The sequence below is a fragment of the Mustela nigripes genome, chromosome 7 (genome assembly GCF_022355385.1).
Source record: "Mustela nigripes isolate SB6536 chromosome 7, MUSNIG.SB6536, whole genome shotgun sequence".
Lineage (NCBI taxonomy): Eukaryota > Metazoa > Chordata > Mammalia > Carnivora > Mustelidae > Mustela > Mustela nigripes.
In genome coordinates this window covers 12655151-12680525 of record NC_081563.1, presented here as the reverse complement: position 1 = coordinate 12680525, position 25375 = coordinate 12655151, and the positions used below count along the sequence as shown (strand labels likewise).

The 25375-nt window shown below is 37.1% G+C and overlaps 1 protein-coding gene across 2 annotated transcripts in view; it reads left to right on the top strand.

Moving 5' to 3' along the window:
* The window catches only part of SMC6 (structural maintenance of chromosomes 6), a 75819-nt gene that overhangs the window by 25181 nt on the left and 25263 nt on the right, over nucleotides 1-25375 (top strand). For both annotated transcript variants that reach the window (XM_059405181.1, XM_059405182.1), the window contains exons 8-20: nucleotides 748-849; nucleotides 4888-5007; nucleotides 5106-5204; nucleotides 7991-8137; nucleotides 8415-8503; nucleotides 8681-8845; nucleotides 9473-9651; nucleotides 10797-11001; nucleotides 14147-14261; nucleotides 15451-15611; nucleotides 20161-20296; nucleotides 21369-21449; nucleotides 22531-22701. In XM_059405181.1, the coding sequence (XP_059261164.1) occupies nucleotides 748-849; nucleotides 4888-5007; nucleotides 5106-5204; nucleotides 7991-8137; nucleotides 8415-8503; nucleotides 8681-8845; nucleotides 9473-9651; nucleotides 10797-11001; nucleotides 14147-14261; nucleotides 15451-15611; nucleotides 20161-20296; nucleotides 21369-21449; nucleotides 22531-22701 (1770 nt within the window). The remainder of the gene's footprint in view (nucleotides 1-747; nucleotides 850-4887; nucleotides 5008-5105; nucleotides 5205-7990; nucleotides 8138-8414; nucleotides 8504-8680; nucleotides 8846-9472; nucleotides 9652-10796; nucleotides 11002-14146; nucleotides 14262-15450; nucleotides 15612-20160; nucleotides 20297-21368; nucleotides 21450-22530; nucleotides 22702-25375) is intronic.

Here is a 25375-nt window from a genome sequence, read left to right as displayed (position 1 = left end):
GGGAGAAGCAGGCTCCCTGCGGAGCAAGGAGTCCGATGTGGGACTCGATCCCAGGACGCTGGGATCATGACCTGAGCCGAAGGCAGCTGCTTAACCAACTGAGCCACCCAGGCGTCCCTATTTTTAGTTTTTTAAGGAACTTCCTCACTGTATTCCAACGTGGCTGCAACAACTTGCATTCCCACCAACAGTGTAAGAGGCTCCCTTTTCTCCACAATTTCTCCAACATTTCTTGCTTCTTGCCTTCTCGGTCTTTGCCAGAGAATGGATTATTTTAAAATTAATCTTTAAGGAAATTCAAGGGAATGATTGGCCATACATAATAACCTTTAAACTATAAATTATTTAGAAAGCTTACAAAATATTTGATGACGACTATTGCTATAACTTTTGAATGGGTTTCATTATTTCCTTTTCTAAAAATTCAAGATGTACCAAGATCAAGAATAGAGATGTTTTCTTTTTATTCATATTTGTTTAAAGAATGAAAGAATCAGTGAAAATGAGTTTTCAGGATGGTATTATTCTTACACCAGAAGTGTTTTCTTAACGTGGGTTTTTAAGAGCTATTGCAAACGAATGTATAGATATGAACAGAGTATATTAAGTAAATTTTAGGTGTGAAAACTTGAGTGTGTTTTTAATATCTTTTTACATAATTGTTCAAGTATTTTTGGAGATCAACAGATTTTTTTCAGTTCTGTGGAAATTTACAAACTCCTAATTGTGTTTTTCTTATTGATACAGTTTTTTATGAAAGCAACCCAACTTGAACAGATGAAAGAAGATTATTCATATATTATGGAAACAAAAGAAAGAACAAAGGAGCAGATAAATCAAGGAGAAGAGGTTTGTAAATACTTAATGCAGATAGTTTTGAGATCAGTCAAATTTATGTAGTACTTATAAGTGGTACTGTATAATTGTACACCTGTCTGTAGGTGTGTATCTGTATAAAACTAATGACACTTTCATACACTCTATGAAATATAGGACATGTGGTTTTTATATTCAGGGCATGTATCAGCCTTTACTTTTTTGTTTTGGCATAATGGGTATGTACACGTTTTCCTCTGTTAGGCCATAAACTAGAGGACAGAGCAGTATTTTACAGCTTAAGCCTTGATATATGACTAGTTGGTATTACAGTAAAGTATCACTAATTCCCACTATATGTAATTTAAAAAACTATAATATTTCTTTTGAATGCAAAATAAGCACATGCCTCAAGTTGATAAAAAACATAATATGCATTTGTTGTTATCTGTGGTAGATAACTCTTTCCTCACACTGGGGAAATGTTAACATTCACGAAGCACTGATGACTTGGTAGCACCTTTCACATCAGTACTCACCAGCTTGGCAGCTGTGTATACTTGCGTGAATCTGAAATTACTCAAGCCAGTGTGACTTTCTTAAATTTGGTTTTACATCTGCTATATTTTCTTCTTGTACTTTCATCAGATTCCTGAAGATCCAACCTTCTCTATGCTAATCAAGGACCTCAGAATCATAAGGCTTACATTTCAGCTTTTTCTCCTGTACATTGACTCTCACCAATTATTGTGATTCTGTATCTTGTTCTTTAGTTGCCTAATTGGTTTTCTAAAATCAGGGGAGCTTTCAGCTAGTTCGTAGCTTGTTCTTTTGACACAGAATTGTGCTAATGATTGACCCAGGTCAGCTTTATTTGGTGCTGCAGTGACCCTTTTACTTTAGGTTTTCAGGATTGCATATTTAAAGTTAGGTCTGTGGTTGTATGAAAACTCCTAACAGCAAGGATGGATATATTTATTTTTATTCCTCACATTATCCCTTCAAACCCAGGATAGTGGTAGTGTGCCAGCAGGCACACTATCAACTATAAGCCACAGAATTAATACAACACAATTTCTTGGTGTATGGTGTTTTTGGGAAGAGGAAATAGTTGCATATTTTAAAAAATGATAGCATATGTTTTACTTATTATTTTAAAAATAATAAATCAGGACTTTGAAAAAATGGATTTGCTTCAGACAGCTGGGGGTTGAACACCCACTTTCTCTATGGTATACTTTGTTATCAACTACTAAAGATGTTTTGATTATGAAGCTTAAGAACTGTTTCCCTGTATCATGTAGCAGAATTCCTTATATATAATAAGCCCACATAAGAGCTTTTTTTCTAATTAATTAATGTCTTATATTCTCAAAATAAGCTCTAGACTTGAATATTTAAATCTGTAGGAAATAGTATGTGAAGGTTATATAGAAACTAGAAGGTGTTCAGTCAACAAAAACCCTGGCATTGTGCGCTGTCTATGGCCATATGATGGCAAATATATATCCGGGTTCTGGGGTCAGAAACCTAATTGTTCAGCAGGAAAATATAGTAAATACCAGTATGGTGGGCCCTACTAAAGGACTTGTGATTAGATTTGTACAAAAGCATTTCAGAGGGTATCAGCAGTGGGGGTAGAGACATGGGAGGGGTGTCGTCGTTAAGGATGGTATCCAGGGTGAGAACTGAAGGGTGAACCATGCCAGGGAAGGGATGGAGAGAGTAAGGAAGGGTGTGGGTCCTGTGGGTCCTGGGGCAGCGTCTTGGGCGAGAGAGTATACGGTGCTTTTAGAAAGTTGAAAGAATTCCAGATTGGCCGGAGTGCACAGGGTGAGAATGAAGAGGCCAAACTGTAGAGGACCTTGTAAACCTAAGAGCTGTAGAGCATGTGAAATGGATGATTGACTAAATGAATATTTGTAATCTGTGGAAGAGAGTGAATCGCTGTAAGGAAAGAACTAATGTAGAGAGATCGATAAAGAGTTATCATTGTCCATAGATATAATGATGACGTAAGAGTAGTAGCAGGTTAGTGGAGGGGAGTTTTGAAATGATTTGAGCAGATGTGATTGTGGGACAAGGAGGAGTGAAGTTGAGACAGAAGAGATAACAAAGGTGACTGACTGACCTCCAGGTGGATGACCTGAGCTGTAGGCTAAGTTTCTTAAGATAGGAATCTTGGAAAGAGGAGCATTTTTTCTTTTCTTTCTTTTTTTTCTTTTTAGAAAAATGATGAATTTCATTTTGAACACATTAGTTTTGAGGTGCTTACAAAACATCCAATTGGACATATGAGTGAGGAATTCAGAAGTCTGGCTTCAATAAAAATTTGAGACTCATTAGTGTATTGTTGGTGTGCAAGCTGCAGGAATGACTTAGCTTGTTGAGAAGGAGAGGAAAGTGAATCCGGGCCTGAGCCATGAAAAACGCTCATGGAAGCCACAGAGGCCAAGAGAAGAGAATTTGAGAAGACAGTGGTCAGTGGCAAGCACCACAAGGTTTGACAGGTGCTCCCTGTATTTAGTGACCTAATCTGCAGAGAGGCCTGTGACAAGAGAAGTTTCAGTAGTGGTGAAAGCAGAAGCCAGATTTGTGGGGCTGAAAATATAAGAAAATGGAAGAGAGATGACTTTCAGAAAACTTAGGGGAGGAGAGGAAGAGGAGGTGCCCAAGCATGGGTAGTGGCGGTTTTGTTTGTAAACGGGAAAGATAAGTGAGTAAAGACTAAACATGATAACAGAAGGAAGTCAGTGAAGAGGTCCAAGTGGAAACAAAGATGAAAAGATAGGCATGAAAAATGAACTAATTCAGACCTCCTGAGAAGGCAGAAGCTGGTGGTTGGATCCAAAATATGTAGGTAGGAGATGGGGGCTGGACTTCAGTGTCAGGAAGCCACCTCCTCCTGCTTTAGATTTGTAAATGAGGTTGGTGGAAGTTGGAGAGAGTTTCCTCCGGTGGCTCTAAGTTCTCTGAAGTAGGAGGCAGTGAGAATGAGTGAGGAATTAGGGTGATGGGGGAGTATGAGGCTTGAAGAGAGTGATAATGGATTGAAATAATTCTGGAGAATTGGGAAAGTGACTGATAGGGACGTATTAGATCCACAGTGTGAGGCCCTATTAGAAGATGGTAAGCACGGATGAAGTGGGGAGCCCATCTGCCCAGGTGTACAGAATCTAAATCACCTCAGAAGCTGTTTTAATGTCATTATATTTGACACTTGTTTGATGATTTATACTATTAATTTTTGGAGAACATGTGTGTGCATACAAGCAAGCGGGGAAGGGGCAGAGGGATAGAGACAAAGAGAGAGAATCTCAAGCAGTCTCTACCTAGCACAGAGCCCAGGGAGATGGGGCGGCAGCAGCTCAGTCTCATGACCCTGAGATCATGACCTGAGCCAAAATCAAGAGCTGAAAATTTAACCCACTGAGCCACCCAGGTGCCCCTGATGATTTTATTTATTAAGGAGAGCTTAGATTTTAAAAAAATTATAAATTGGGATGTCTGGCTCAATTGATTGGGTGTCCAGCTCAATTTCAGCTCAGTCTTGGTCTCAAAGTTCTGAGTTTGGGCCCTATGTTGGGCTTCACACTGGATGTGCAGCCTACTTAAAAAATAAAGTAAATAAGTAAATAATTATAACTTACTTGGCTTTTAGAAATAAATTTCTTATGTGTCTTCCATTATCTTTGGAGTGAGTACTGGGCATACTTTGCCCAGAAGAACATACCAGTCTCTCTGTCGGATAAAGAGTTGAGAGAAATGGGAAACTGAGTTTTGTGATTTGTCTGTACTCGTCTTAAACCTTTTATTCCTTTGATCTTCATTTGATGAGTATTTGGCCATTTTTATAATGCAGAAATTAAGAAAACAATTACACCTAATAAAAGTATACCAAAGAACCAAAGGCACTTTTATTTTTACCTTGAGGAAGTCATTCCCTTGCATATCGTTTTTAATACTTGTTAAGGGGGTGCATTCAAAAAATATATAATTGCTGAAGAGTCTTCTTGTCTTTTCAATGTTGATAAGAAACAAATCCTTTTTTTTTTTTTTTTTTTTTTAAAGCGACTTATTGAACTAAAACGCCAGTGTTTGGAGAAAGAAGAACGTTTTCAAAGTATTGCGGGTTTAAGTACAATGAAGACTAATTTAGAATACTTGAAACATGAAATGGCTTGGGCAGTGGTAATTTTTTCTCTATTATTCACTTATGCTTTTAATATGTAGAAAATATTTGGTTACAGTCACTCTTAGATGTGATTTACACTATAATTTCTTTTTAGGTCAATGAAATTGAAAAACAATTGAATGCTATCAGAGATAATATCAAAATTGGGGAAGATCGTGCTGCTAGACTTGACAGGAAGATGGAAGAACAGCAGGTAATTGTTTTTTTAATACAGATTTAGCAGTTTAAATCATATGAGATTACTGATATTAGACCTTTTTTTTATATTAGACCATTTTAAAAGACCTACAGAAAGAGCAGTTTCAACCTATATATTTATCTGCTTGAATTTATTACTTAAATGGAACTAACATAAACTTTTGCTCAAGTACTAAAGTGGCAACTCTTTTTTACTTATTTATTTTTTTTACATTTAATTTTTTTATCTGGTGAGAGGGCTGTTAGGCAGCATAAGCAGGGGGAGGGCCAGAGGGAGGAGAGGAAGCCAGAATCTCAAGTAAACTCTGAACTGAGCATCAAGCCTAACATAGTCCATCTCACAGCCCCAAGATCATGACCTGAACCAAATTCAAGAGTCAGATGCCCAACCAACTGAGCCACCCAGGCTCCCCAGCAACTCTTTTTTAAAAGGAGTATTGTGTTTGGACATGATTAGTCAGTTGAGCCCAGTGATAAAACACCCTAAACTCATGCATGTGGACAATGGTATTTTCTTATCAACCAGCGATGCTACAATATGAAGCTTTTACTCTTGTGTTCATTGGGCGTATCAACATATAAAAAGTCTTGAGGTGCTAGGATAATAGTCAATTAGAAAGCTAAGTATCATGAAGTTAAGCACAGTGCCCAGAGATTGCTACCAGAAATTTGAGGGAACTAAAGTTTAAGGGCCCAGAACCATCAGAGGATTTCATGTAGGTGCAGCATGTGTGGGACAAGTTGTTAGGTCTGTTAAGATTAATTTCAACCTGAGATTTAAGATCCCAGGGGGAAGCTATGCTATTTATGTATGATTCAAGAGTCTTCCACTTGGGATAGAGGTAGAAGTTGGTTGGATGGTAAATAAAAGCAGTGATACTCTGTTAGGGCTGTCCACAGGGACTTTTTATCATATAGCCAATGCACTCACTCTTCATACTTGCCTTTTCATTCTTTGTTTAACAGCTTTATTGAAGTATAATTCATACATCGTGTAATTCACCAGGTTAAAATTTGCACTTGAGTGGTCTTTTAGTATTTCACAAGGGTATGTAGCCCGCAGTGCAGAGTTCCTTGCCTTTTGTCATGCTAGAAGTAGAACTCGTAGGCTTTTCATTTTTACAGAAGCTCTACTTAGTTAAGTGTGGCTGACTTAACCTGTTAGTATTTTGTTCTACTTAAGTGTTTTGGGCCCCCAAGCTTAGTTTATAATATAGAATGTAATCTTGCCCACATTGCTTTTTTATAGTAAGCAGATATATTTTCTTCCCTGTAAGTGTTATTCATCCATCAAAAGTAAGAAATAAATATGTAAAAATAAGAGAAAAAGGCTGAATTTCTTATTCCCTCTTCAGGTAGCAAATGGAAGTTCAGCCCCACTCACCTTTTCTCACCTCAGATTTTCATTTTTCTGAGAATATTCTGGAATTTTTTTCCCACCAAATTCTCCTTATCCTCATTTCTTAACTGTCATAGAGGAAGATCTTAAGTTATTTTTCTCTTTAGATAATCTCCAACCTAAAAATGGAATCTGGGGCGTCTGGCTGGCTCAGTCAGTAGAACATATGACTCTTGATTATGGAGTTGTTAAGTTTGAGCCCCACGTTGGGTGTAAAGATTACTTCAAAATAAAATATGTCTTTATAAAAAGTAAAAAATAAAGTAATTAAATCCAGTCTGAATTAAATGTAATAAATGTTCACGGTTTTTCAAATGAGAAAAGGAGGATCTTGAGGCTGGGTGATACTTCAGTTCTGCAGGCCTTTGGCCCACTTAAGCATTTGGGCACTCTGTAGTAAATGGTAAGTTTCTGGAGGGTAAGAACGGTCTTGTTTTATATTTGTATCTTCCTACCATGTCTTACATAAAACCTTTCATGTAGTCTTACGCGTGGTAGTTGAGTACAGAATGACTATTAAGTGGAAGGGATATGAAGAAATAGTGTCTGCTACACTATCTGACTCATTAAAAAGTTTGCTAATCCCTGATCCAGACAGGTCTCATATCGTTTCTTCTAATCCATTCCTATTGTCAGTGTCCCGTTTTGGTTTCTGATTCATTTTGCTCTGGAATGTTACCTCTTTACTGACGCTGTTTCTTTTCATTTTCCCTCCACCCTGCATGTGCTTCCAAAGTGACTTGATGTACAGATTTGGTCATGTCTTGTCTCCCTGTGGTCTGGAGGGTTAAGTTGTAAGCTGATTGTTAGGAAATTCTGGGCCCTTGCATGCTTTGGCTCAGTTCCCACCACCACCCTCTCAGATTAAGCTCAAATATTTTCATTGCTGAAAGTTGTATTAGTGCCTTTCTGCATGCTTTCCCATCTGCCTCTAACACCTTTCCCCAGCCTTTCTGCTGGTACATATGGATTAATCTTTCAAGTCTCAGCTCTAATGCTACTTCTGCCTTGAAGGCATTCTTGACTTTTTCTGGCAGACCTCTGGTTCTTTCCCTGGGCTTCCACAATTATAGACATAGCCAACTTAAGCATTATTATATCCAAACTATGATCAATTTAAGCAGTCTGTTCTTCTGCGAAATTTTGTCTGTCTCTGTTTGGTTTTGTTACCTGCAAACCGTTGTTACTCTTTGTATCCCCAGAAGATAGCACATTTGTTGGATAACTAAATGTAGAATTAAAAATTGTATTTTAGTATTTCATGTAATTAAGTTTACTTACCTGATATCTTGAGATTATTAAGAGTAAAACTAAGTTTAAAAATTTTTTTCTGTTTATTGAAGAAAAGTAAAAAACACTCCAACGATATTATTTTCTTAAAGGTTAGACTTAATGAAGCAGAAAAAAAATACAAAGATATTCAAGATAAACTGGAAAAGATTAGTCAAGAGACAAATGCAAGAGCACCAGAATGTATGGCGTTGAAAACTGATGTTACTGCTAAGAAAAGGGTCTATAATGAAGCTGAGGTGAGAGAAATTTTCCAACCTGGAATGTTAAATGCTGCATATCAAACACAAATACTGTTCATTTACTTTTAAAAGTAGAGTTATTGCAATTAGATAGAAATCTGTGCTGCTTTCAGACTTTAAAAAATAATGGTTTCATATGGCCATTTATGTACTTTGTTTTAAAAATATATTTTTGTATATATTTAGCCGCCGATACGAAGATTTGGCAAAAGTGGATTTGAATGGGATTAATATATTTTTTTATCTTCCCAAACTGTGTCTAATGTTTTTTCAGGTTTTATATAATCGTTCCCTAAACGAGTATAGAGCATTAATGAAAGATGATGAGCAGCTTTGCAAAAGAATCGAAGAACTAAAGAAAAGGTAAGATGGTTACTTTGCCGTGTTCACGATTGCCTCATTTTGTAATACAGCCAATTTGCAAAGTGGGGTATTATATTTTTCATATTATTTGTAAAGGAATTTTATCACATAGCTTTGTATTTTTTAAATGTTAAGTTTTTCACTTAACATTTTCCATTTTGGATTATTTATTGTTAGTACCGATCAATCTTTGGAACCTGAACGATTGGAAAGGCAAAAAAAAATATCTTGGTTAAAAGAGAGAGTAAAGGCCTTGCAGGATCAAGAAAGCTCAATAAATCAAGAGATAGAACAGTTTCAGCAAGCCATAGAAAAGGACAAAGAAGAACGGATCAGAATTAAGTAAGTTTCAATATCCCTATAATGATTTTTTTCAATGACTTGAAAATCAGATGGTTTGGTCTTTATAGAAAGAGAGAAAACGTGTTTTATTATGGTTGTTGTTTCTTGTATTGAATAAGATATCTTTTAAAAATCACTTTTCCGGGTGCCTGGATGGCTCAGTGGGTTAAAGCCTCTGCCTTCAGCTCAGGTCATGATCCCAGAGTCCTGGGATCGAGCCCTGCATAGGGCTCTCTGCTCCTCGGGGAGCCTGCTTCCTCTTCTCTCCTGCCTTCTTCTCTTTCTGCCTGCCTTTCTGCCTGCTTGTGATCTCTGTCTGTCAAATAAATAAATAAAATCTTAAAAAAAAAAATCACTTTTCCCAGACTTTTATAACACTTGTAGAGCTGGGCCATTTCTGGAATTTCTAATCCTCATTCCCATGGCATCATTTCTTTTCTTGTGCTAAGTTTTAAGGACTTGAGACTATTTTTCTCTAGTAACACCATCATTTTCAAATAAAGAAATCTGACTTCAGTCTTTAGGGTAGCTGAGTCATTCACTGATATGCAGGTGTTGGGGGGAGAGGCTGGATATTTCTGTATAACTATACTCATATCTCTTCTGTTTTTCACTTTTATTTTTTAGGGGAGAAGAATTAGATGTCAAGCATACACTGAGCTATAATCAGAGGCAACTGAAAGAATTAAAAGATAGTAAAACTGATCGACTGAAAAGATTTGGCCCTCATGTTCCAGCCCTTCTTGAAGCAATAGATGATGCCTATAGACGTGGGCTTTTTACGTGTAAACCCGTGGGCCCTTTAGGTATTTGTCACCATTTGGTCAGGGTATAAGAAACATTAAAAATAAGGTTTTATTTTCAGAAAGGGTCTATTGAATCTAGTTTTAAAACTTATCAAAAAGGAACATAAGTGTATGTGGATTTTAATTGTATATATTTTAGGATACAGGGATAAAAATCACTTTAAACTTTATAATTTCTCTTTTGCATTTTTAAAGCATAAGAACTTAGAAAAAGGAAAAAAAAGCAAGAAAACTTAGGAAAAGGAAAAAATAACTATTGAGTTGAATAATCTGATCTAACTTTTTTTCCTGAATGAATGAATAAACGAATGAACTAATTTGAAAATAATTGGTTAGTCAGAAAATCCAGTGGCAATAATAGAATCAGAAGGCCTCTCACTACCTGAATTTTATGTAACCTTTATTAAATGACTTATTTTCTTATTTTCTGTTTAGGTTGGAAAACTTTATTTCTAAGTCCTTTTTCAAGTATAAATCCTGGGTTTATTGAATTATCCCTATTATACATGAGATTAAATAATATATGTATCTGTTGAATTCTTCTGAGGAGTTATCTCTAATTGTGTAATATTGTTAAGTGAAAATGATGCTGTCAACATAAAAATGCTTTGTTGTTAAAGTATTGTCTTACTGTGTTAGTACAGCATTTCACGCAGTATTAAGTATTACGGTAAAGTCTGTTCATATAAATGATATGTACCTCTATACCAGGATCTGTTTCAATGGATGAGGCATTTCCTCATCCATTCCTGAAATACCAATTCCTGGTATTTTCCTCATCTAAAAATACCAGTGTTAATCAGTTTTACAGAAAATAATGAAGAATCTGTAAACCTTTTGGTTTACTTTCCAAAGTGCCATTCAGAGGCTCAAGTAGTATACACTTACACCGAAAAACCTCTGTTGGTTTACACTGGAGTTACTGGGGCAGTTCTTTTCACAGGATTTGATGGGTTTTCGCCCCAGTGTATCCAGTGGATATGTGGGGATCTCCCATATAGTTAACATAAGATCTGTAATGTCATTTAAGCTTCTTTATGTGAAAATATTTTGAAGTCACTTATAAACGGTTATAAGAAGATAGTTACATTAATATTTCAAAATAAGTATTTATGGGCCTTTTAATAATTTTCTCTTGCCTTTAGGAGCTTGCATTCATCTTCGTGACCCCGAACTTGCTTTGGCTATCGAATCTTGCTTGAAAGGACTTCTGCAGGCCTACTGTTGCCATAACCATGCTGATGAAAGAGTTCTTCAGGCCCTGATGGAAAGGTTTTATTCACGGGGGACATCACGACCACAGATAATAGTTTCTGAGTTTCGAAATGAGATGTATGATGTAAGACACAGGTGAGGCATTGGTAGCTAAATGCCATTTCTGGTTTGGTTAATGTCCAAAATCAGAAAGAATTAAGACATTTTACCGTCAACTAAATCTGTAGTACTAATTGATGAAATTTCATCAAGCCACTTCAGTCTAGGCAGTGGAGACACCTAGATAAATAAGACATGCTCCCTGCCCTTGAACTCCTTAAACGAGGTCTATTAATGGGCGTCAGGAGAGGGGAAGAGATGTGGTGTGGCATAGAAATTATACTGAGGGAAGTGATATAGACCACGCACGGCAAATTAAGGGGTATGTGGGGCTGGGGTACTAAGGAAGAGCTTTGGCACTCAGCACTCACAGTTCAACTCTCAAGATGCTTTGCAGATTCCATAAAGAGCTGTGGTAGTTTTCTTTGATAACCCCAACAAACCTTCTCAAGGACACAGTATTTAAACTGGCCTCTTTGCTAACTGCTGATTGGCTAGTCACTTTACTTTGAAGTGTAGTACATATTTTCCAGTTTATTCTTCGTCAGCTTTGATCAAATTGGATCACAAAATGCAGATGTAGTTCAAATGAGAGAGTTTAATTATGTTATACATTAGTGGGCAGGTTGGCAAAGAAGTTAGAGAAAAGAGGACAATGATCAATCTTCGAACCTGATGAATTTGTCAAGTGACAGAGAAGGGTTAACTGCCTTGTAAGCAAGAGAATTCTGCGTGCAAAACGCAGAGTGACAAGGCATAATAAATTATTCTGCAAAAAATAGTATTTGCATTATAGATAGCAAGGGGCAGGTTAAAAATGCTATTTAGAGGGTGCCTGCATGGCTCAACTGGTTGTGTGTCCGACTCATGATTTTGGCTCAGGTCATGATCTCAAGGTCATGAGATCAAGCCCCGTCTGGGGCTCCATGCTCAGCAGGGGCTCTGCTTGGGACCCTCTCCTCCTCTCTCTGCCCCCACTCTGCTTGCGCACGTGCGCGCACTCTCTCTCTCTTTCAAATAAATAAATAAATCCTTAAGAAAATAATAAAAATGAAAGCACTATTTAGGTCAAAATCAATAGAACTTGTTACTTGAATGTAAGAGAATGTAAGAATTCAGGATGACTGCGAGGTCTCTGGCTAGAGTGACTCCTGAGCAGGTATGCTCGTAACTGTTCTAGGAGAAGTATAAGGAAAAAGTGGGTTTGTCAGAAGTGGATGAGTCCTGTTGTGGAATTGCCAGTTTTGAACATTTCGGCTAGAAATGAGGATTTGGGAGTTCAAGGTAAACTATTTTCCCTGTCTGCCTGAAAATATGACCCCAACGTTTCTGGCTCTGGTTCCTGATTTCTAAAACCTGATAAAAGTGAAATTTCGGTTGTACTGCCAGACAGCGTTGCTTATGGTAAAGATGTCCCCTGACGGGCTAGCTGCATCTAGAGTGAGAGACCTCTGAACAGCTGGTAGAAGGCCAGTGTGCTGACTCACAGGTTTTCCTGCGGGGACCTTGGAAACTGTCCCCAGGAGATTGCTGGGAGAGATCGGCCCCTCTGAGGAGTATCCTCCTGCACCAGCTGCGTACTTCGGGCACCGGGGACAGGGGTCCTGAGCAGCTGCCGGGACCGCTCCATGACCCGCTGCACAGACTCCCATGAGTAGGCACGCCTGGCGTGGCTCTCCTGGCACGCCGTGTTTCCCGGCCTCCTAGCAGTGTGTCATTCCGTGAAGGGCTGCGGGGTGAGCTCCATTTGTGCAGCATGAGGTCACTGCTTGGAAATAGGGGAATCTGTGTGCTGAGGATGAGGGCCTCCGCCGTTGGGTAGGTTTGGGAGAGTGAGAGAGGAAGCAGAGCCGACATCCGCTCAGCATTCAGACACCCATGGTGGCTGCGGGACTCTTACCTTTTTAGTAAGTTTGAGGAGAGAATGTGTACTGTTGGACTAATGCTCCATTTGGATTTGCTAGAGAGAGTGGTTCTTACAGAAGAAGAGGGAAGCCCTTGAGAAAGTGCTGCTGGGAAAGTTCATTTGTTCAGTGGCCGTGAGGTGTAGCTGGAGAGGGAGGACTGTGAGGTGAGGGAGCAGCTCTAGAGATCTGCCAGTGCGGGCAGAGAGCAGGTTAAACAGGCACGGGAAGCGGGGAGGGCTGCCGTGGGCTCCTGGTGACAGCGGGAAGTCGCAGGTCAATGGTGCAGCTCCAGGACATTCACCCTTCAGAGTAGTTTGCAATTACGCTGAAGTTCAAGTTAATGGCATGGTAGAGGAAGTCGGATGTTGACAGAATATCGACAGGTCGGGTATGTTTAATATTCTCTCAACTTCAGCTGCCTTTACAGACGTTTTGGAGGGGTGATTTTTGGTAAAGAACTTAAGGTTCAAAGGAACAGCACATTCACATAATTCACTTCACATAATCAGTATATATTGTGATTCCAGCACTAAATTTTAAAATTGGGCATGTTATTTTAATGTGGAAAAGAGCAGGAAAACACCCTTGGAACATGGTGTATCAGGCTCACATTACAGAACCTCAGCAGAGGAGCCTGGTGTAGTGTGTAGCTCCCCAGGAGATCTAGGAATAGTTTCCTTTCCTATTAAAATGGGCTTGTTCCCTCTGAAGTACAGGCTGCCGAAGTGCTCGGCCTGCTAGCCGCCCATAACCATGTCTGTCTGCGTCTGTACGTCCTGTCCTGCTTGGCAGAAGAGACGCTCTTTCTCTCAAAAGCTCTTTATTCTACATAGGCTCTGAACTGCCTGCTTTCTTGCCTGGTTTGTTGGACTGCTTTTTTTAATTATTTCACCTCTGTTCTGAACCTTAAACTTTCCTACTCCATTGACTTCTCTCCATTTTAAGTATCCTAGGCCAGTGGTTTGCCTCCCCCATCTTAAGAACAAACTCCTTTAAATTAGAGAATATTATTATCAATCTCATGGTTATTATGAGGATTCAATGAGCTGATACTATTTATAATATTCTTAGAATGCCTAGCACATAATATAAATGTTCGCTATTTAAATAAAATTCACCTCTTACAGATGTTTTCAAATGTTATCAGTTATTTTCAGTTGTCTTATCTATAGTCACGCATTAAAAAAACATATGTATATAAAATTAAAGTTTGAAAGTACTTACATATTATTAATATATAATTTTTTAGTACTTAACATATTTTTGTCTCCTAGAGCTGCTTATCATCCAGAGTTTCCAACAGTCCTGACAGCTTTAGAAATAGATAATGCAGTGGTTGCAAACAGCCTGATTGACATGAGAAGCATAGAGACAGTGCTTCTGATCAAAGTAAGATAAAATGCTTGCTGAACTTTGTATTACTTTTAAATTTCCAAAACTGAAGTTGGTTCTATAAATTCCTCTTCTCAGTCTAGTCTATAGTATGAAGTTGTTAATATGTTTTACCACTGTACTTTCACCTCATAGGAAGCTATAGAATAATACAGAACTGGTTTTTGCGTTTTCTGCCTGAGGGAGCTTTTATATTTTTGGCTATTCCTCAGTACAACTGTATTCACAAGTACATATTATTTTGGTGAATGATGCTATAATTTTTGTTACTCATTCTTTCTTGATTGGCTGCCAAATCCATTTTTTATTTACCCTTATAGATAAGTGGATTATTATCCTAATTTTTAAACAAATATTCTACTTGATATTTTATGAGTTCATTATCTTAAAACTTTATTATAAAATAAATCAGTATTTACTTTTCATCTATTTATGTATTTTTATGAACTTGTTGGATTAGATTGTCATTGGTTGAGAAGGAACAAGGAAATTCGAAATAGATCTAATCAAAACAAACATAATAGAGTTTCTTTTCCTCATTAACAGAAACTGAGAAATAATGGTATCAGTAATTTAAATGTATATACAGTACATGTGTTGCAAGGTCATATTGTAATTACTTGTGGTTCTTGCTCAGTTATATTTTAGAAGGATCCTTGAAAGGAAAGAATGAAGTCCCCTTGACTGTCCTCAGAGGTTGGCGGGGCCTCCATAAAGCCCAATGCTTATTTTACTTCTTTTAGGGCTTATTTCCAGGCTTTCCTTCACATAATTCAGTATCTTATCTTTTCTTGCCATTTGCTGTTCACTCACATCTTTCTTTTCAGGCTGTGAAAGTCATTTAGAAAAAGTAAGATTTGTATGAACTCTGTTCTAAAGTAAATATTTTCATGTGAAAATGTACTTAAAATTTTAACTCTAATGGATAGCAGCATTAGAACTTAAATCACTTTATCATAATGCCTTGCTTACTTTGTTGCTCTAAAAGTTGTCAGTTTTAATTCTTTGAATTAATGAAGGTTGTTTTTGAAGTTCTTTTTTTAACTTTCTGGAACTATTTTATTTATGTTTAAATGTTTAAGTAAAAATACTTGAATCTTAAAATAATGATAGGTAACATTTTAAAATTGTGTATCAGAAGCGCTATGGCATAACTTAAAAAATGTCTCCTCCCCCATTTTTTAAGAACAATTCTGTAGCTCGTTCAGTAATGCAGTCTCAAAAACCACCCAAGAACTGTAGAGAAGCTTTTACTGCTGATGGTGATCAAGTCTTTGCAGGACGTTACTATTCGTCTGAAAATACAAGACCTAAATTCCTAAGCAAAGATGTGGATTCTGAGATAAGGTTAGTGCCAATGTAGCATTGCCCTGGTATTCTGCTGCTTCCTGGAGGGTTTGGTTTCCTTCGTATTACTCTATCGTAGTTCTTTCAGGGAAGGATTGTGAGTCATCTCTTTGGGTTTAAAAGATCATTTAGCTGGAGGTAGAATTCTGGGTTGATGGTTGTTTCCCATCATCACTTTGACAATAGTATTCTGTGCTAAGAGCACCAATTGTGTTTCCTTGACCAGCTGATCTACAAGGACATAGGAGCTGAACTCAGAATGTACATCAGCTACACCACTATCCCATCATTTAGTTTTGACTTCGTTCAGTGAGAGTATAAGTGTGCTGGTTTACATTCTGGCTCAAGTTCATATTCTGTCTCTGACTGTATTTTGAGTTGCACTGTTCTAAAAAGATCATTTGGCATAATTAGAACACATATCTAGGAAAAACAGAGCTGCCAGAGGAGACAAAGTGAGAAGTTGAACAAAAAACTACTAAGTATATTTAATGAGATTCACAAGCATTGCAGAAAGGATTTTTGGTACCAAAAAAACTGTGATTTTCTAACTAAACAAATTCAGTTGACAGATTGATGAGTTGGAACTAAATTAGTGACCTGTAAGACCTTTAATAGAACTCAGAACTTAAGTAAAATAAATATCTAAGAAAACTGAGTAAAAGTGAAAGTATTCTAAATGACTTATATATGTAGGAGAAATGAGAGTTTTGTTGAGATATATCTCTTGTTTTCAAATAATATTAGTCATTTTAGTGTGACTTTGAGAACAGCATGAAGAACAATAGCCATAATGGATATCAGAAAGTTTGGTAAAACTTCTTATTTAGCAACAGAAAAAAGTTGAATGACTAGCAACTTGGTGTTGTGGCACAAAGCACACATTTTACATTGACACTGAGTCTTAGAGGATAGATGTGTGAATGTGCTATATAAAAGTGACCTGTGAAGTGGTAGGTTTTTTCCATTGTGCCATGACATTTAAATCCAGTCTTCCTAATTCTTAACTGGGTAAGACTAACTTATATGGTGTTCAAGCAGACATGAGTTTACACTATGTTGCTCACACGTTCCTTTGAACAAAAACTGCCTTGTGTATTTGTGTCCTGAGTCTTAAAAAAAGAAGTATGGCATTATTGGAAAAGAATGTAAATAAACCCCAACAGTGAGTTAGGGTCTCTGATTGCAACATTTCAGAAATAAACATTTCAAGTTGATACATGGCTTCATTTTTTTAGCTAATAGTATTCATATTAATGTGTAGGGGACACATCTTTTGTTTCAAAAGGCTGTTGAACACTGGTTTTTTAAAAAATTGTTTCCCACATTGATCAACTTTATTAATTGTGAATATGCTGTTCTGGGTATTATGTTAATTTAAGTCAGACAGAGAAAGGCAAATACTGTATGATTTCAGTTACATGTGGAATTTAAAAAACGAAACAAATGAACAAATAAAGCAGAAACCGACTCCTAGATAAGGAGAACAATCTGATGGTTGAACAGTCTCTCTCCAGAGGAGGGAGGGATGAGGGGAGGGCTGGGTGAGATGAAGGGGATTAAAAGGTACAGATTTCCAATTGGAAAACAGGTAAATCTTAGAAATACAATGTACAGCTTAGGGAATATAATTAATATTAATGATTATTAATATTTTAACAACTTTGGTGACTGACGACTGCTTGATTTATTGTGATGGTCGCTTCTTAATATATATAAATTTTGAATCACTGTCTTGTACACCTAAAACTAATGTAATATTATATGTAAACTGCACCTCAATTAAAAAGAGAGAAAGAAAAAGGCTAATAGCTAAAAAAGCCACGTCTGAAAGAATATAGGAAGGAGATGAAGGCACTGAAGGAAATAAAATTCCTGGATTTTCAGAAAAAAATAAAAACAAATTTAAAAAAGTAAAAGAAAGAATATAACAAGTTTAATGGTATTTTAGATGACTTTTGTGTCATCTGTTTTGACCTGAACCAGTGTGATAGTTGCCTGACACTTGGAAGTTTAGAAAAATTCACTAGTTTTTTTAAATGCAGAAAAGTATAAATCAGGAAACAAAAGTAGCTCATTATCCTGTTTTTCCGTAGTCCTTGTTGACATTTAAAAAAATAATTAAAAGGAATATATGCATATGGCGAGAAACTTCGAACAGTGTAGGAAAGTACACAGAATGAACTGTTCTCATCACTTTGTTACAGTTGTTGTTAAAGATTTCATTTATTTGAGAGAGACAGATAGTGAGAGAGAGCTTCGGAGGGGAGGAGAGGGAGAAGCAGCCTCCCCCTGAACGGGAGCCCTAGCCAGGTCTCCATCCCAGGACCCTGGCATCATGATCTGAGCCACCCAAGCAGATTATGAGCGGAATCAGTACACTGCTTCTCCGGTTCCCTGTTGATGGACATAGGAGTTGCTCACCGTTTCCTCTTCTAACAGTGCTGCAGTGAGAACACACATACGTGCAGCTCGGCATAGTTTTGGAAGTGCTCAGATCTTACATTCTTAATAGTGGAATTATCCGAGTGTGGTTTCCCATGATGAAAGTACACAAAATGTGTGAGAAAAATGTCTAAGGTAGCTCTCAGAATAATTCCAATACAGTTACTGCTTACATACAAGATCAGAAAAAAAAAAAAAAGTTTACCTCTGGATTTTTGAATTGTCAAACTACTGTAACATATTTAATGTAATTTTCCAAAGTGTGTTTTTCAAATTTATTCTTGCATTTGTTCTATAAAACAGATATTGAATGAGTACTTGATGTGCCGGGCCCTGATCTGGGCACAAAGCGCTGCACAAAATAAAATACAAAAAATTCCTCATCCTGGAGCTTATATTGAGAAAGTGGGCAGAGACTGTAGATGAATACTAACTCGGTCAAGGGCCATGGAAACAGACGTAGCAGAGTAAGGGCTGGAGACTGAGGAGTGTACCATGTGGATGGGCAGCTCAGGAGCGTGTGTTCATCCCACGCAAACGGCATACACACACTTAGCTCAGTTGTTGTACCTGTTTCATTGGTAGCATAGGTTCTTGCTCCATGTGAAAGTTATTTAAAAACTAAGGAGGAACACTATATGAAATTGTGTGACAGGGACACCTGGGTGGCTCAGTTGGTTAACCATCTGCCTTCAGCTCAGGTCATGATCTCAGGGTCCTAGGATCGAGCCTCCTGTCCTCAGTGGGGAGCAGAGGGAAAAGCAGGCTTGTGCCTTCTCTCGCTATCTCTGCTGCTCACTCTGTCTTATTCTCAAATAAATAAAATTTAAAAAGAAAAAAAAAAAAGTGTGTGACAGAATTCATCCTAGCCAGCAAAAAGGAAGTTGTACCATTTAGCAGTTTTCAGGAAATAGTAAAACAGAATATTTTTGGTGCTTATTTCACTGGTTTTTATTTTTGGTTTAGGCTCTGGGTTTCAAAGTTTGTTTACTTGGTAAATATTCTATTGTTTTTAGTGAAATTACCATTTGTTAGTATAGGCACAGATGTATATATGGTAATTCAAGTAATACAGATATTTCTTATTACATCTTGAGGAGCCATCTTAAGTTCTTGTATCTGGCCCCCATTTTTACCAGAAATACCACAACTCTTTTCCTCCTCTCCTCATGTTTATCATTCATTCAGCTGACATTTCTTGAGTCTTTTTTGATTTTGAGATTCTGGCAAGGTAACACAGAGTATTTCATCAAATTTAAGCTGCCGTATTATTAAAACAGAAAAAAATTCTGCTAATTGAGCCATGAACTGGAAGATGATTTCAGAGATGTTAAAATGTGGGAAAATATGCATCTTACTAAAATGTGGCCAATACTGTCAATAGAGACAAGTTTTTAACTGCAAAGGTGGTTCTCTCCCACCAGGCACACGACTTTGGGAGACAGGTGCTTGGGTCAGTGAGGCAGGAACCGTTGACTTCTGAAGACAGTGACTGCTGTCACAGAGACGCTTTACGGCTTTGGCATCCGCTGGCTTTTTCTCCCATCTCTTTTCATTGTCTCCCTCTCCATCCTCCCACTCCCGCATGTTTGGAGCATTTACCTAGCCACAGCCTGTGTTGAGCTGCCGAGTTTCTCTGTTTCACTTCTCTGTGCTTCAGTGTGTTCTTTCTGTGTCCCTTAGGTGGTCCAGCGGAGGGAACCTTTAAGAACACAGTTTAGTTGTCACTTCTTCCAGGCTCACTCCTAGGTTCCTGTAGTTCTGAGGATATAAAGTGTCATGTTGACATTTTAGCGTTACAGTTTATTTCCTAGGGTTTTTTTTTCCTTTTCTTTGAATCCTTCTGTTTCCACCTCTGCCTGTCACTGCGCGTGATGCCTGCCACACAGAAATCATAAATATTTCTTAATGAAATGAGTCAACTATGACTCTGTTTAGATTCTACTGAAATCTCTATATTTTCATGTTGTTAATAACTTGGTAGGAATATAGAACTGGTTTAACTGAACAGAGTTGCAAATAAGCTCTTCCTTGTAAGATCTAAAGTATTTGTAATTTTTAGAAATAGATTTAAGGTGTTTTTTATCCTCTCCTCTCTGCCCAGTGACTTGGAGAATGAAGTTGAAAATAAAAAGGCCCAGATATTAAATCTTCAGCAACATTTGTCTGCCCTTGAAAAGGATATTAAGCGCAATGAAGAATTTCTTAGAAGGCGCCAAATACATTATAGAGAGTTAAAGGTAAAAAAAAAAAAAAAGTCCTTTTGTTTTTTTCAACTTACTACTTTGCAGTTGTTTTCAAGTTCCTACCATTCATTTAGTTTTAGAGGAGCAGTTCTCAGACTTTTTGGCCTCAAGCCCCTTTACAGTCTTAAAAGAGCTTTCATGTGTGTGGGTTTTACCTAATTATTAAAAATTAAGGGATGCCTGAGTGGCTCAGTTGGTTAAGCAGCTGCCTTCATCTCAGGTCATGATGTCAGGGTCCTGGGATCGAGCCCCTCTCTACTGGGTTCCAGCTCAGTGGGGAGTCTGCTCCTGCTGCTCTTCCCTTTACCCATGCTCCTGCTCTCCCCCTCCCTCTTTCAAATAAATAAAATCTTAAAAAAAAAAACAAACTTTAAGAATATTTATTGGTGTACTTAACAAAAACTCATGTATTAACAAAAATAACATTTCTATGGATATTTTTCTAAAACCAAATATTAGTGAGAAAATTGACATTTTTATATTTTCGTAAATGATAAAAAGGGTACATAGTGTCTTAGTGTTTTTATGAAAATAGTGTTGACCTCATGACCCCTTGAAAGAGTCTCAGAAGCACCAGGGTGTGCTTGGGTCATACTTTGTGAAGCACTGCATTGGAAAATCTTGCCGTAACCTCAGTCTGGGTGTTTCAGAAAAAGATTTTCTCGATGATTCCAACACTGTCATCATTTTAAATGCTAAGATGGAATTCTTCTATCTTTTTTTCCATGGGAATGGATTAGTCATAAGGGTGATAGCAGCAGACTTTATACACAACTTCCTTTTGTTCATTTAATACTAATGTGGCTCTTTCATTAGCTACAGAACCCCCTCTGTAACAAAAGCAAATAAGAACTTTGTGGATTAATATATCCTTTCTGGGGTTTTGTTTTGTTTGTTTTTAATTAATTATTTATGAAGATTTTATTTTGTTAACTAATCTCTACACCTAGCATGGGGCTCAAACTCACAACCCTAACATCAAGAGTCACATGCTCTACTGACTGAGCCAGCCAGGCACCCCTTTAATTTATTTTATGTTACTAAAGTTGAAATACTTTTCTTTCAGGTAAAAATAACAGAAAGTATTTCTGAAATTCGGGAGCTTGAGAATATAGAAGAACACCAGTCTGTAGATATTGCAACATTGGTAAGATTCTTTTCCTCAGTTTAAATGTAGTGTTAAAGGACAAAACTGTCATTTATGTTAATAGCACCTTCTCTCAGCCTTTTTTTAATCCTTTAATTGGAGCTAGTTTTTATGATTGCTATCTTCATTTACAAATAAGGTAGAAACTACCTGGCTTCCAGCATTTAAGTTCCTTAGTGTTTTGTATATGTAACTTGCATGCATAATAATTTATTTTGTCTTCTACTGCATGTAATAAAACTGTCAAAGCTTAAACAGTATGTTTCTGAACAGTGGCCTTTTAAACCAAACTGCCTAGCAGAGTATATTTCACAATGAGTCAGTATTAGTATTAATGGATATCTCTTAGTCAGTTGTAGCTAGGCTCCGCATTGTTGGTTTTTTTGTCTGCTAGAAACTGGTTTTCATTTTAATTTATCACACATTTGTTACTCTTTTTTTTCCCCCCTCCAAGGAACTGTGTATGACATTCAGCTTAGCTTCTCTGAGTTACAGTAAACAGTGAATTAGGTAGATTGGGTCTGGTTAAAATGAATAACTATTTATTAAGTATCCACTCTGCACCAGGCACCATATTAAGTGCTGAGAGATATCACAGAGAACAAGACATAAAGTGTATGGGAGCTTTCTGGGAATGAGAATTTGTCTTCATTTGTTATCAGTAATTTTGTTTTCCACTGTTTATTTTTCTGCTTCAATTCCTTAGATTTCTTAAAGGTATGGGCTATGTCTTGGTCAGTTTTGTTTCCTCAGCATCTAACTTTTGCTGGGGCTAATTCAGTACACTGCACTTTGAAAGACAGTGTAACTAGATAAAATAAAAGTTCTTCTCCTTTGTTGATGACCTCAAGCGGAGTATAGTTTAACTTGTCTCCCAAATGTCCATCTTTTTATTGAGTCATTTTCTTGTACTTCCTGATTAACAACTAAGGGTATGAAAATATACTAGTGTTCTTTGTATTTGTCTTTCATCAGATTGCCTGGAGCCTGTAGTGTCTCCTCTCTCAGAATTTCGTACTGTTTTTCTATTTCATAACTTAAGTATTTTAATTAATTCCATATGCTCTGTAAATGTAACCAGGAAGATGAAGCGCAAGAAAATAAAATCAAAATGAAAATGGTTGAGAAAAATATGGAACAACAAAAAAAAAATATGGAACATCTTAAAAGTCTGAAAATAGAAGCAGAAAACAAGTATGATGCAATTAAACAGAAAATTAATCAGCTCTCAGACCTAGCAGAACCACTTAAGGTATATGTTATTGTTATTCTGTTATATGCATATTTTATGGTTCAGTTGTGTATCCGTGCTGTACTTGCTAGATAATTCCCTAATAGAATTCATGGTCAAATGTGAATATAACCACATAAAATGGGATGTAAACCAAATTTTCGTCAGTAGGTCAGTTAGAATTAAACATTTCTGTTAATCTCTTTAGGATCATAAATTACCAAAATTGTTCCCCCAGAAGATTATAATTTGGTTCCCTCTTTGTTTTGTGATTTTCTTCTTCTTTTTTTAGAACCAGAAGCATGGATATCTTATCCATCTGTTCTCTTTCTGTGCTCACCTATTCCATTGTCCCTCCTTGCGTTCCTTCAGTCTTTCAGGGATTAGTTATATAAAAATAGTTATTGATTAGATATAAAAGTCAACTTGAAATAAAATACCACTGAATTCTTATTTATTGATATGTCTCTGTTAATGTTCCAGCCTCAATTAAGCTGGTCTTTTCTTTTCTTTAAGCACATGCTTTTTGAAACCAAATTTAGGAAAATAAAATTATTTAACAAATATGTACATTTCCCTGTTTTTTATTAGCTTAATTATCAATAGCTTATTGTCATTATCATTTTTATGAATAGCTCAATTATTCTCAGAACTTTAAATTTTTTTACAAGACTCTGAGAAGCATGAATAGTGTATTTTAAGAGTCTGAGAGGGGTATGTTGGTGATAGAATTTCAACATAAACCCCTTTTTTGGGCAGGAAAACTCCCTTTGAATCAAAATGGTTTTAGATATTTTAATAGCTTTAAAGAATTGTGCATATAACTTTTACTATACTTGTGTCCACTGAAAATATTAGAAAGCCTGACTTACAGCGTTGGGAGAATATTAGAGGAAGGTGCCAGATGTGCTGCTTAGAAAAACGGTTTGCTGTGGTCTCTCTGGAACTGTTGTCCAGGGCCTGGGGTCCTGCCTCATGTATAACCCAGGGCAACTTAAGTCCTTTTTATTTGTGATAAGAATAAAAAATGGGAAAACAGACTGATAAGTTAGCTGAGATAAAGTTTTTTGTTTTGGGTTTTTTTTTTTTTAAGATTTCATTTATGTATTTGACAGAGAGAGAGCACAGAAGCAGGGGAAGCATCAGGTAGAGCTAGAGGGAGAAACAGACTCTGCTGAGCAGAGAGCCCAACATGGCACTCGATCCCAGAACCCCTATGATCATGACCTGAGCTAAAGGCAGATGCTTAACCAGCTGAGCCCCCAGGCACCCCCGAAAATATAACGTTTCAATATTAGAATTGTGAGAAAGGAGAATGTATTGAAGGTAATATTGAAAAAAATAATTATGAAAGCATTTGCTACAGGAAATAAGAAAAAGGCAAGAAGTCTAAAATAAAAAAAGACAAAACTAGTTTTTAAAAGAAAACAAAGTAAGACAGAGTAAGATAAATATTAAAAATCATCAGGAATAAACAAGGTAGAATTCAGCACTCAGGAATTAAAGCTGTGAAGTCACAGCAAAGGTAGGATAAAAAAATATTTTAAATGGGTAAGGGACAGAACAGGGTGTCTTAAAATCAAAATGATGAGATATGTTAAAACAACATAGGAAAGGAAAGATCAGCACCTAAATTACTCATCCCAGACAATTTAAAATTCAAAACAAGAAATGATGAAGAGCTCTGTTTTGTTCTTTTAGGGACCTCTAGGCTAACGCAGCTCCTGGAATTGGGAGTTTGAAAAAGTTTAAGAGCAGAAAATATGGGCATAGGGCAGTGAGGGTTCTTGATCTTAGCTCTTTGCCTTGGCTGCAAATAACTGAAAGCCAGGAGGGGAGTCCTTCAGTGAACTTGCCTGCAGTCAGCCAGCCACTGGCTTTTCCTCCCCAGTGTCGTGTCTCACTAGTCCATCAATAACAGCAGGACCAACAGGTTAACAAAATAATTTAATTCCTGAGACACTGCCGTCATGATACATTAGCAGCTTTTAGATGTGATCTGTTTGCTTTTAGGACAACTGTTGATGTTGTGTCGGGGATGGTGAGGGTTGAAGGGCTCTGCTTAGCTATATAGTCATTGAAATTTTGGTATGGGGGATATTTTCCTCACATTGAACAGTTTATTTAGATTTATACTACAAACTTAATGCTGTAGTTTTAGTTGCAAGTTGAATTTGTTGGATGGGGAACATGACCCACATTGAGCCTACTAGAAGAGATGGGCTACATTATTAGAATAGGAAGCCCTCTCAGTTTCTGATAGCTTGTTTGGGTGATGGGTGATCATGTGCTTTTAAAAATTCCGAGGTAATGTTTTTTAATTTTTTAAAACCTCATAATTGATAGAGGTTTATATGAAACAAGTGCCAGTAATAGCAATCATCTAATGTCACAGAGTAACACTGGTTTTCTTAGGCATCTAAGATAGTAACATTTTTTAATGATTATGTTCCTTCTACCATCCCAGCCTACTTTTTAAAGGCTGTAACTTCTTTATTTTTTTTTTTTAAAGATTTTATTTATTTATTTGACAGAGAGAAATCACAAGTAGATGGAGAGGCAGGCAGAGAGAGAGAGAGAGAGAGGGAAGCTGGCTCCCTGCCGAGCAGAGAGCCCGATGCGGGACTCGATCCCAAGGACCCTGAGATCATGACCTGAGCCGAAGGCAGCGGCTTAACCCACTGAGCCACCCAGT